The sequence below is a fragment of the Mytilus edulis genome, chromosome 1, assembly GCF_963676685.1.
Source record: "Mytilus edulis chromosome 1, xbMytEdul2.2, whole genome shotgun sequence".
Classification (NCBI taxonomy): domain Eukaryota; kingdom Metazoa; phylum Mollusca; class Bivalvia; order Mytilida; family Mytilidae; genus Mytilus; species Mytilus edulis.
This window is the reverse complement of record NC_092344.1, coordinates 118,501,142-118,514,528: the sequence shown is the minus strand read 5'-3', so window position 1 is coordinate 118,514,528 and position 13,387 is coordinate 118,501,142. Positions and strand designations below refer to the sequence as shown.

At 34.3% G+C, this 13,387-nt stretch overlaps 1 protein-coding gene across 1 annotated transcript in view; it reads right to left on the bottom strand.

Moving 5' to 3' along the window:
* Positions 1 to 13,387, bottom strand: part of LOC139502847 (nucleolar protein 4-like) — a 63,276-nt gene that overhangs the window by 31,596 nt on the left and 18,293 nt on the right. The window contains exon 3 of the mRNA XM_071292478.1: positions 8,700 to 8,984. Within this exon, the coding sequence (XP_071148579.1) occupies positions 8,700 to 8,984 (285 nt within the window). The remainder of the gene's footprint in view (positions 1 to 8,699; positions 8,985 to 13,387) is intronic.

Here is a 13,387-nt window from a genome sequence, read left to right as displayed (position 1 = left end):
TTTGTAAAGCTGTATATAAACTGTACATTTGTAAAGCTGTATATAAACTGTACATTTGTAAAGCTGTATATAAACTGTACATTTGTAAAGCTGTATATAAACTGTACATTTGTAAAGCTGTATATAAACTGTACATTTGTAAAGCTGTATATAAACTGTACATTTGTTAAGCTGTATATAAACTGTACATTTGTAAAGCTGTATATAAACTGTACATCTGTAAAGCTGTATATATAAACTGTACATCTGTAAAGCTGTATATATAAACTGTACATCTGTAAAAGTGTATACATACTACATCTGAAAAAGCGTAAAACTGTACAGCTTTTAAGTGTATATAAACTGTACATCTGTAAAAGTGTATACAAACTGTACATCTGTAAAAGTGCATACAAACTGTACATCTGAAAAAGCGTAAAACTGTAGAGCTTTTAAGTGTATACAAACTGTACATCTGTAAAAGTGTATGTAAACTGTACAGCTATAAAAGTGTATACAAACTGTGCATCTGTAAAGCTGTATATAAACTGTTCATCTGTAAAGCTGTATATAAGCTGTACAGCTGTAAAGGTTTTTTTTATAAACTGTTCATCTGTAATGCTGTATATAAACTGTACAGCTGTAAAGCTGTATATAAACTGTACAGCTGTAAAGCTATATATAAGGACGACATAAAAAGTTCAATGTATGATAAAAAAATACTTAATTTGCATAGTTTTTTCACTGACCACCCCAACCCCCACTTAACTTAATTTGGGAAAAAATGATTGACCAATATGGATATATGTAAAACCGATTTTGGATAAACAAAACTTGCAGCAATTTAAACCCCACACCCTCAAACTATTTGATTTAAGTTTTTTTTATCATAAATTGATCTTTTGATGTTGTCCCTTAAGCTGTATATAAACTGTATATTCCTAAAACTGTATATAAACTATACATTTTTAAAGTTGTATATAAACTGCAACTCTGTAAAAATGACTTTAAGTGCACATATTTAAATCAGTAATGAAATGCAAATAGTGAAATAACAATTCGCTTTTAGCAGCCAGTATGGTTCAGTTTTGTCAAAATAAGCTAAAAACAACATTCCAATAAGACAACCTAAAATCACATGATGATGATCTACACAATTATATGGCACTGTATGGACTTCAACAATGAGCAAAACCCCAAAACTGTTAAAGGTAACTACATGACGAAATGTGAAACAATTAAAAAACATGCATGTTAAATTCATTCGAAGAACAATAATAAATGAAAAATAAAAATGAGAATGACCGAAACTATTTTCTTACAATTCCTTTGAACTCAAACCAAATATTATAATTATTTTTTTCAATTTACAAAGAGCATCAGACATTAAATATAATTTATAAGAAAGAGAAATATGAGTGATTAATACACAACTATACACAAACAATGACCGAAAGTTATAACATTAGCAACTTCGATTACGTAAAAATTAAGGACAGTTATTTAGTTAAAAAAATCAAAGAGAATGAAAGATGCCTATGTCGATGGCCAAGTGTTTTGAATAGTCTAACGTCTGAGAGTGGTAACTCTCAGAAACAAAATTGAGATTGTGAGTTCGAACCCTGCTTTGGTATTGTGCGTTCAACTCCGATATTAATTGACTTTTGATTGCAAGTTTCCTAGAGAATGTCGGTAATCTCGACGGCTACATCGGCTTACTACTCCAATAAAATTGGTTGCCATGATATATGACATATAGACAGGTGTTTAAACACCAATAATCAATCAATCTTTGTATTTACAGTTGATTTAAATGTTTCTCTCTATCAGACACTGCGTACGGTATTCAATGTTAACTCTCTATCAGACACTGCGTACGGTATTCAATGTTAACTCTCTATCAGACACTGCGTACGGTATTCAATGTTAACTCTCTATCAGACACTGCGTACGGTATTCAATGTTTACTCTCTATCAGACACTGCGTACGGTATTCAATGTTAACTCTCTATCAGACACTGCGTACGGTATTCAATGTTAACTCTCTATCAGACACTGCGTACGGTATTCAATGTTAACTCTCTATCAGACACTGCGTACGGTATTCAATGTTAACTCTCTATCAGACACTGCGTACGGTATTCAATGTTTACTCTCTATCAGACACTGCGTACGGTATTCAATGTTAACTCTCTATCAGACACTGCGTACGGTATTCAATGTTAACTCTCTATCAGACACTGCGTACGGTATTCAATGTTAACTCTCTATCAGACACTGCGTACGGTATTCAATGTTAACTCTCTATCAGACACTGCGTACGGTATTCAATGTTAACTCTCTATCAGACACTGCGTACGGTATTCAATGTTAACTCTCTATCAGACACTGCGTACGGTATTCAATGTTAACTCTCTATCAGACACTGCGTACGGTATTCAATGTTAACTCTCTATCAGACACTGCGTACGGTATTCAATGTTAACTCTCTACCAGACACTGCGTACGGTATTCAATGTTTACTCTCTATCAGACACTGCGTACGGTATTCAATGTTTACTCTCTATCAGACACTGCGTACGGTATTCAATGTTTACTCTCTATCAGACACTGCGTACGGTATTCAATGTTTACTCTCTATCAGACACTGCGTACGGTATTCAATGTTAACTCTCTATCAGACACTGCGTACGGTATTCAATGTTAACTCTCTATCAGACACTGCGTACGGTATTCAATGTTAACTCTCTATCAGACACTGCGTACGGTATTCAATGTTAACTCTCTATCAGACACTGCGTACGGTATTCAATGTTAACTCTCTATCAGACACTGCGTACGGTATTCAATGTTTACTCTCTATCAGACACTGCGTACGGTATTCAATGTTTACTCTCTATCAGACACTGCATACGGTATTCAATGTTAACTCTCTATCAGACACTGCGTACGGTATTCAATGTTAACTCTCTATCAGACACTGCGTACGGTATTCAATGTTAACTCTCTATCAGACACTGCGTACGGTATTCAATGTTAACTCTCTATCAGACACTGCGTACGGTATTCAATGTTAACTCTCTATCAGACACTGCGTACGGTATTCAATGTTAACTCTCTATCAGACACTGCGTACGGTATTCAATGTTAACTCTCTATCAGACACTGCGTACGGTATTCAATGTTAACTCTCTATCAGACACTGCGTACGGTATTCAATGTTAACTCTCTATCAGACACTGCGTACGGTATTCAATGTTTACTCTCTATCAGACACTGCGTACGGTATTCAATGTTTACTCTCTATCAGACACTGCGTACGGTATTCAATGTTTACTCTCTATCAGACACTGCGTACGGTATTCAATGTTTACTCTCTATCAGACACTGCGTAAGCTATTCAATGTTAACTCTCTATCAGACACTGCGTACGGTATTCAATGTTAACTCTCTATCAGACACTGCGTACGGTATTCAATGTTTACTCTCTATCAGACACTGCGTACGGTATTCAATGTTTACTCTCTATCAGACACTGCGTAAGCTATTCAATGTTAACTCTCTATCAGACACTGCGTACGGTATTCAATGTTTACTCTCTATCAGACACTGCGTACGGTATTCAATGTTTACTCTCTATCAGACACTGCGTACGGTATTCAATGTTAACTCTCTATCAGACACTGCGTACGGTATTCAATGTTAACTCTCTATCAGACACTGCGTACGGTATTCAATGTTAACTCTCAAGTAATTAACTCTCCTAGTATGTGCTAAATGCGCATAGTTTGCATATTAATCCTCTTTTTTTTCTTTTCAAAATAACTTTCCTTTCTTATTTTGGTATTTAGAAAAATATATGAGACGAGTTTACCATCTCTCATTAAGTCATTTCAATGATTCCAATAAATTAAAGATTAAATGTTCTTTCATCATATGACATAATGTGTTCTTTAATGTGAACAATCTTTAATGATTTTTTCAACTGAGGTATAAGTTGTATAATTAGCAGGAGGAAGGTTTTTGTCTGCGTAAACATGTATCTTGCAACAATGAATCTCTGATGTCAGATTTTCTAGTCTACAAGAAGACTGTGCTTTTAACAATACAATACAATGTAAAAGGTTTTAAAAAAATAGTATGGTACACTTTCCTTGCTTCTAACAAATGACAGAATTACAAAAGTAGTATAGTATTATCAAATCTGTTATGGGAAAATTGATATTTCAGAAATTATAAAAATTTTAATTTTTTTACAAATTAAGTTATTTTCAATTTTATAAAATGGCAATATAAGCTGGAAATTTAGAAGAGAAATATCGTGATGTAAATATGATGCTGTAAACATTTCACAATTGAAACAGCTGTTGAATATTTTAAACTATAAAAACCAAATGCATGCAGGTTTTATTTTGTATCTTTAATACATAAGTCAAATAACCCAGGAAGATCCAGTGTGTTGGTGTACAATCATTCTGATTTCCATCATAGATGGTAACTTCTGGAAATGCATGCATCCAATGCTCTCATTGCCGACACGAAGCTTTTGAATGTTACTTCCCTTTGAACGAATATTACTCCCCATGCAGATGGTATCTATACATGTGAAAAGCTTTGTTTTTCTCGTACTACCAAATATTCATCCACCGAAAGCTTGTTTAAAATACACCTGTTCCTACGGAAGATGAAGAACTGTACTTTAAATGGATATCACTATTTAAAAATTAATTAAACGATTATGCGAACAAAAACGGCTCCATCTGATGATTAGTATATTTAAGACTAAATTAGAAAAAAACACAATCCTTGAATCTTCACTCAACTATGAGAAGGTAATTGTTACTACAACATAGTGGAAATTTACAGTCCATGTCAATTACAAAAATTCCTGTATTTTAAAGGGGCACTAGCTACAAGTATGGAATACTAATGCATGATAGTGACATAGTGCAATACAAATATCGCTTTTAGCAGTCAGTTTGGTTCAGTTTTGTCAAAAAAGCAAAGAAACATCGCTAATGAATTATTCAGTTGCAGGTGAATGATTCGACCTCATTAAAAAAAAAAACATTTCATGTGAACTTCAATTGAACCTCATAGCTAGATGTGGATTACGCATGAACTAGGCGTGTTTAGTTAGTAAAAGAAAAAAATGGCAACATTGGAAGTAAAACCAGGGTAAACCATTTGATTGACTGATTCGATCTACAAAAACTCATTCTTATACAGGTAAACACTATTATTAACATATTATTTTAACATATAATATGAAATCAAACAGATTTAGACAATTTCCCACTGTACGAGTTCGCTATCTATTTATATGTATGTTTATTTTTATATAGGGTCAAATAACCGTAGACAGTCCTCGGAAGGTCAACTCGATGGTTAATTAGATGGCGTTAAGAAAAAAACACACACGAAATTCTTATATATAATGCATCGTTAATTGTTTGTTTTATTTGGTTTTTTTTTTATAGTCGTTTAAGTATGTTATAAATCGAATAAGATAATTTAATTCAAATCGGTGCTCATGAATTTGACAGCTTAGCCCCTTTATGAATGCTTTTGATTAGCCATGGTCTCACTGGTGAATATTTTAACGTTTGTTTTCTTAATGTTACATCTAAAACAAAAAATAAAATTGATAGTTTATTGAGCCAATCCAGGCATCAAATTATATTTAAAGACTTGACGAGAAGCTAGCTGCCTCCTAGCTGCTGACGAATTAAAGAGTTTTGACACAGTATTACATCAACAAGATGGAAAAACTATAAACAAGTACAGGTGTCATTCTTTTACAACATCATATGTATATCATTTAGGTTGCGTTAACTCCTCTAGTTTAATATAAGATACTTTACTATATGTCATCACCCCCCCCCCCCCCCCCCTTTTCCCATTTGTTTTAGAGGTATAAGGTATCATTATGCACCCTTATGTATTTACTTATGTTTTATATCTATCCTTATTTTATTTCATTTTTTAGTATCATACATATCTGAACTTTTACTAGTATGTCGGCAACTGCCCGGAAACCTCTTCTAATATGGCATACTGATTTCAAAAGCATAGTTTCATATTTTGAAAGATAAATATCCTATATTAACAGCGCACTTTTAACCGCTGTCTGTGACATTCAAAGGGAAATAACGCTATTTAGTTTTGAGGTCCAATAACATGATTTTTTATGGATCCTGAAGCTATGCTGTCAATATTCAGTTTGATAGACTGATTACATATGAAAAAATAGCCCGGCCAACCTATATATAATCCCTGGATATTGATTTATTGTCTCCATTCAGAGTCCCCAATTTAACACATAATATTGATGAAAAATTAAAAAAAAAAGTCATAGTAAACTAGAAATAAAAATTGTTAAAAAATGTTTTTCAATATCCTAATTTACAGAGGAAAAAACCCTTTAAAACACCACTTTAAAAACTAACAGCTTCATGGGTTTTCGATGCGCTAGCTAACTTGAAGGACCTGGGTATATGTCGAATACAAATTATTATTTTTATAATTATTTAAAAAAAAAAAAATGGCAAATGCGATACGCCCATATATAGCTGTCAGATTTTAGTTCAAACATGTTTATATAACCATCATATTGACCGATTCAGTATTACCTTTGTTAAGTCATTGTGGGAGGGTTTCGTTATTGTATAATTGGATCGTTTGTATTCACAACTTTTATTGACTTGGGACGATTTACAGCTTGACATATTGTAAAGACACCTGTCTATTGTTGAAGGCTCTACGCCACCCTCTAGTATATGTTGACATTTGGTTGCTTTCTCATTTACATTTTACCCACGTGTGATTTTTGGTGAAAAACAAAAACATTTCCTGTCAGGTCTCTTTTTAGTTTCTGTAGGGAGCAAGAATTAAACTTCAAGGGTGGGGAGGGGTGTTAATGGTTTTATCCAACAGTATCCTTTAGATAAACTGCAAGAAAATTTAGAAAAAAATGAGTGGATTGTTATTTTATATCTTGGGTCAAAGTCCTACATGTTCAAATTGTACAAAAGCTTCAACATCCTTCATAAACTCATTACTGTAGTCATATTTGGGCTGAAATCTATATCTTATCTTAATAGTACTGACGTATGGTTCAACAGTAATCATTAGGACACTCTTTTCTTGTATTAACTTATTTTCAGGTTGTTATCTCATTTAAGTATATCCTAATCTCTACTTGAACGTTTCCTTACAAAAATATAGCTAATTTTCAAACAAAATATTGGGGGGGGGGGGGGGGGGGGGTCGTTGGCCAAGGTGTCTAAGTTGTTCTACTTCTGTAATTACTAGCCAGTAACCCTGCTCGTGCGGGTGCACTCGACTTCCTCCACCTATAAAAACTGACTGCCACGAAATAGCATGAATGTGGCGTTTAAAAGTGGCGTTAAAAAAACAACAATTAAACAATCAATCAAAGATTTTTTTTTTTAATTTTGAATGTACAAAAGAAGATGTGGTATGAGACAACTCTCCGCAAAAGACCAAATGACAGAAATTCATACAAGAAAAAAACCTTACTGATGTTCCTTATTTGTTCCTTTAAGATAATCCAAGTTTCTGAAATGCTCACAAAGAGAGAAAAAAATCTATGTGAACTTCTCGCGTAAGAAATATTAAAATAAGAAGATGTAATATCTATGATTGCCAACGCGAAAAGACCAAAGAATGTTAACACGATACGGGATTCAACAATGAGCTAAACTACAGTAAGCTTACATTGCTAACATCCACTTCATTTAACTTTGATGGATAGCTGTCTCATTGACAATCATACAACATATCCTTTATTTTTGTATAAAAGGCCACGAAATCACAAAATGTGGACAGTCACATCAAAGTGGGGTTAATATAAAAAAAAAGGAAGATGTGGTATGATTGCCAATGAGACAACTCTCCACAAGAGACCAAAATGACACAGAAATTAACAACTATAGGTCACCGTACGGTCTTCAACAATGAGCAAAACCCATACCGCATAGTCAACTATAAAAGGACCCGAAATGACAATGTAAAACAATTCAAACGAGAAAACTAACAGCCTTATTTATGTACAACAACAAAACGAAAAACAAATATGTAACACATTAACAAACGACAACCACTGAATGACAGGCTCCTGACTTGGGGCAGGCACATATACATACATAATGAAGCGGGGTTAAACATGTTAGCGTGATCCCCCCCTTACCTGGGACAGTGATATAACAGTACAACATAAGAACGAACTATAAAAATCAGTTGAAAAGGCGTAACTCAACAGATGGACAAACATACAAGTGGACGTGGCCGGGTACTTGTACATCCCAACAACAAAAAGACACTATGCTCAGATCTGAGAGTAATCGCAGTTAACTGACAGCTAGTTTAAAGCCACTAACAACTTATAAAAAAATCATGCATCTAAGACTGAATTATCATGTTAGTGAGCTTCAACAGACAAAGAATCAGCTGGAAAGAGTTTGTCTCATCATATCTGTACAAGAACAAAAATACACAAACAACAAGTGAAAGATAATATGCAAGCTGACTGATGAATAACCTTGTTTCTATACTATGATATCAATCAGTACACCTCCGTCGGATTGCCATAACAATATCATTATTGTAGTACAATAATGTAAAGTATGTTCCCTATTGGATTTTTTTAAAACAAGGATAACAATATCGGACAATGAAAACAAAAAATAAACTCTTACCTCGTCACTGTAAACTTCTGTGTGGAGGTTTCTGTACTTTAGGTGATTGAGGTAAGTTTGAGTAATTGGCATGTTGAAGTCTACAATGGGTACACTCTGTGCCTCATTGTCATGCTCTGTAGTCCTAAAGCTATATTGTGACTGGGGAATTACAAAACTGCTATTTACAGATTCGTTGTTTGTACTGTCGGCAGAAGATAAGTGCATCCTCTTTTGGCAGTCAGAACATGACATAAGAAACCGTGTGACAGCCTCTCGAGGTAAAAAGGCATATTTCTCAGCAATCTGAAATAAAAAGAATGTATAAAACACTTTGGGTCGACCCGATTACTGATTAAAAACAACAATCTTGTACATTTACAGCTTGCTCCGAACCATCGCAACTCTTTAACTACTATTCTGTATGCTGGGTATAAAGGTAAGGTATGCTTCTTTTTTTATCAGATCTACTACATTCATTTGTAATAAAAAAAAAAATCTTTCGTTCGGGAACGCCCATTTATAGTATTGATCCGATTAAAAAAAAAAACTTTTTTATGTTATCTGTTCCGTTTTTAAGTTTAATTTCAGACAAATGAAAATAATTATGTTCAGACACCCAATTAACGATCTTTCAAGATTTGCTCATTCTTATTTCATAGTGTTAAATATTTGTTATTAACATTGCTATATAAATGTATTGGATTTTGAAATAAATGGGACATAAACACCTCACTACTTGTAGAATAGCGAAGATGGAGTTGTCCTCCTTTCATTATGTTTGCCAACTGCATAGGTATTCTAAAAAAACTATCTTGATTAAAGAAGGTATTTTCAGGTTTTAATTACAGTATGCGTTCACCTCTCATGAAATAAATAAATATAAGTATCAAAACTTCAGTACTTGTATTGGTGGACTGAATTTAAAGAATTAAAAGTTTCTATATATAGTAAAACTCCTATATATAACTAGGATATTAGTTTGAGTGAAATAAATGGAATATATAGTTGTTGCAAGTACGTCGATGATGGGATTGGAGATAAACGTCCAGTGGTGAATATTTCATTCGTATCGGGACGAAATCAGTTTAATTAGATATGAATGTGAACCATAATTTGTTCTGTAAAGACAGACACGTTGAATAGGATTTTTAACATGCTTGTTAACAATGTAATCTACAGGAAGACACATGACAGTACACGTACACCTTACCGTACACGGACACATTAATCTTATTCCGAGCCGACTATTGATTACTCTTACTCCCAAATGCTGTATACATGACGTAAATTCTACGTCAGTATCAGTTACCTTTATAATAACTTCAAGTCAAGCGTTTCTATATAGATTAGACCGTTGGTTTTCCCGTTCGAATGGTTTTACACGTCATTTTGAGGCGCTTTATAGCTTGCTGTTCGGTGTGAGCCAAGAATACGTGCTGAAGACCGTACTTTGACATATAACTTTGACCTATAATGGTTTGCTTTTACAATCTATGACTTGGATCGAGAGTTGTCTCATTGGCACTCATACCACATCTTCTTATTTCTATATGCACTGACCATCATTTTTCTCCGATCTTTAATCCTAAAAGTCATTTAAGTATAGCGCCCTCAGCCAGTTTTTTTGCCATTTCCAAAACCATTCCCCACAGATTACAAAGATTCTATCTTCTCTGGACCATGTCTTGGTGTGGTAAATTGAATGCATGGGGTATCATGAAGGGTTTTTGGATAGGCGTCAATGAAACAGCAACCCGACGACAAAAATAACCAAGAGACAACTAAAGTACAACAATAGACAGGAGTCTATACAATATTTTAAGCTTTAAATCGGCCCGAGTATTAAAAAAAATGTGCATAAATTAGAAAGACACACCCAAAGATCTGCCATTTGCACCCAGTGCTGCAGTTTATTAAAATCTGTCTTAGCGTGATCAGTAGATCTCAAGATATTTGACACTCTGATAGGAAGGCTGCCAAGAGAATTAGTATAATTATGTTTAATAGAAAACAAAAACTTTTTTGCCTTTTTTGTTAATTCAGCTGTACTATGACTGAGATTACCATTTGATTTAATCAGAAGACCTAAGTAAGGATATTCTAAAACATTCTCTATTTTTTTGTTTTTATATACAAGTATAGATGTTTCAGGCTTTTGCTTTGTTGTTGAAAAGACCATACTTTTTGTTTTATTTATGTTTAGAGAAAGCTGCCAGTTTTCACAAAACATGGAAATTTTATTTAGACTATTTTGGAGACCCTCCTTAGATTCTGAGAGTAAAAGCAGATCATCAGCAAACAGGAGGGAGTCTAGTTTACTATTTATAAGCTCCAATGGACTTGAGTTGTCATCTTCCAAGCCTTTAGTGATATCATTTATAAAAATATTGAACAAAGTTTAATGTTTCTTCAATTAGGAAAAGTGTAAGTTTCCCCAATAAAACCCATATAAAATAACTGCACGTTCAATTAAAAAACCAAGGTCCGTGACCCCCAGTTTTTATATTGAAAATTGAAAGTGCATTGACCCAAAGTCTTTTACAGAAGTTTAAGAAAAATCTATCGTCGATCTTCTAGACATTCATAACAATAATAATGATAATATTTTATTCAAATAAATATCAAGCATGCATATGAGTAATTACAATACACAATAAATACGATACCAAACGACAATACTAACACATATATGGTAAAATATATTGGCATTTTATGAGTGCAAAATTGCGGATATTTTATCAGAGATAACCCATGAAAGCTCTAAAGCTTGTTTTCAATGGGGTCCCTTCATGTAAACGGCTCATAGTTTCAATCTAACACAAGACAAAAGGGGAAGATCTAGCAGATATGGTCACGCCAATGACCATTTAAACGCTATATGAAATGGCTCTGTTGACTATATAACCAACACACTTCATTTGGCTATGGTTGGCAAGTGTTACATTTTAGGATAAGATTTCAAAATGAGAGAAATAACTACACAGATCAAATTTTCTGAAAACTGCTTTTCTGAATAAATTTCATCAGGTACACTCGATCGAGTTCAAAGCTTGGAACAGCAAGGTATTTAAAACATTAGAGACAAAGACAACCAAATGGTCTAAAACAGCAAGGTATTTAAAACATTGGAGAGAAAGACAACCAAATGGGCCAGAACAGCAAGGTATTTAAAACATTGGAGAGAAAGACAACCAAATGGTCTAAAACAGCAAGGTATTTAAAACATTGGAGAGAAAGACAACCAAATGGGCTAGAACAGCAAGGCATTTAAAACATTAGAGAGAAAGACAACCAAATGGGCTAGAACAGCAAGGTATTTAAAACATTGGAGAGAAAGACAACCAAATGGGCTAGAACAGCAAGGCATTTAAAACATTGGAGAGAAAGACAACCAAATGGGCTAGAACAGCAAGGCATTTAAAACATTGGAGAGAAAGACAACCAAATGGGCTAGAACAGCAAGGTATTTAAAACATTGGAGAGAAAGACAACCAAATGGGCTAGAACAGCAAGGCATTTAAAACATTGGAGAGAAAGACAACCAAATGGGCTAGAACAGCAAGGCATTTAAAACATTGGAGAGAAAGACAACCAAATTGTCTAAAACAGCAAGGCATTTAAAACTTTGGAGAGAAAGACAACCAAATGGTCTAAAACAGCAAGGCATTTAAAACATTGGAGAGAAAGACAACCAAATGGGCTAGAACAGCAAGGCATTTAAAACATTGGAGAGAAAGACAACCAAATGGTCTAGAACAGCAAGGCATTTAAAACATTGGAGAGAAAGACAACCAAATGGGCTAGAACAGCAAGGCATTTAAAACATTGGAGAGAAAGACAACCAAATGGGCTAGAACAGCAAGGTATTTAAAACATTGGAGAGAAAGACAGCCAAATGGTATAGAACAGCAAGGCATTTAAAACATTGGAGAGAAAGACAACCAAATGGGCTAGAACAGCAAGGCATTTAAAACATTGGAGAGAAAGACAACCAAATGGGCTAGAACAGCAAGGCATTTAAAACATTGGAGAGAAAGACAGCCAAACGGTATAGAACAGCAAGGCATTTAAAACATTGGAGAGAAAGACAACCAAATGGTCTAGAACAGCAAGGCATTTAAAACATTGGAGAGAAAGACAACCAAATGGTCTAGAACAGCAAGGCATTTAAAACATTGGAGAGAAAGACAACCAAATGGGCTAGAACAGCAAGGCATTTAAAACATTGGAGAGAAAGACAACCAAATGGGCTAGAACAGCAAGGCATTTAAAACATTGGAGAGAAAGACAACCAAATGGGCTAGAACAGCAAGGTATTTAAAACATTGGAGAGAAAGACAACCAAATGGGCTAGAACAGCAAGGCATTTAAAACATTGGAGAGAAAGACAACCAAATGGGCTAGAACAGCAAGGCATTTAAAACATTGGAGAGAAAGACAACCAAATGGGCTAGAACAGCAAGGTATTTAAAACATTGGAGAGAAAGACAAACAAATGGGCTAGAACAGCAAGGCATTTAAAACATTGGAGAGAAAGACAAACAAATGGGCTAGAACAGCAAGGCATTTAAAACATTGGAGAGAAAGACAACCAAATGGGCTAGAACAGCAAGGCATTTAAAACATTGGAGAGAAAGACAACCAAATGGGCTAGAACAGCAAGGCATTTAAAACATTGGAGAGAAAGACAACCAAATGGTCTAGAA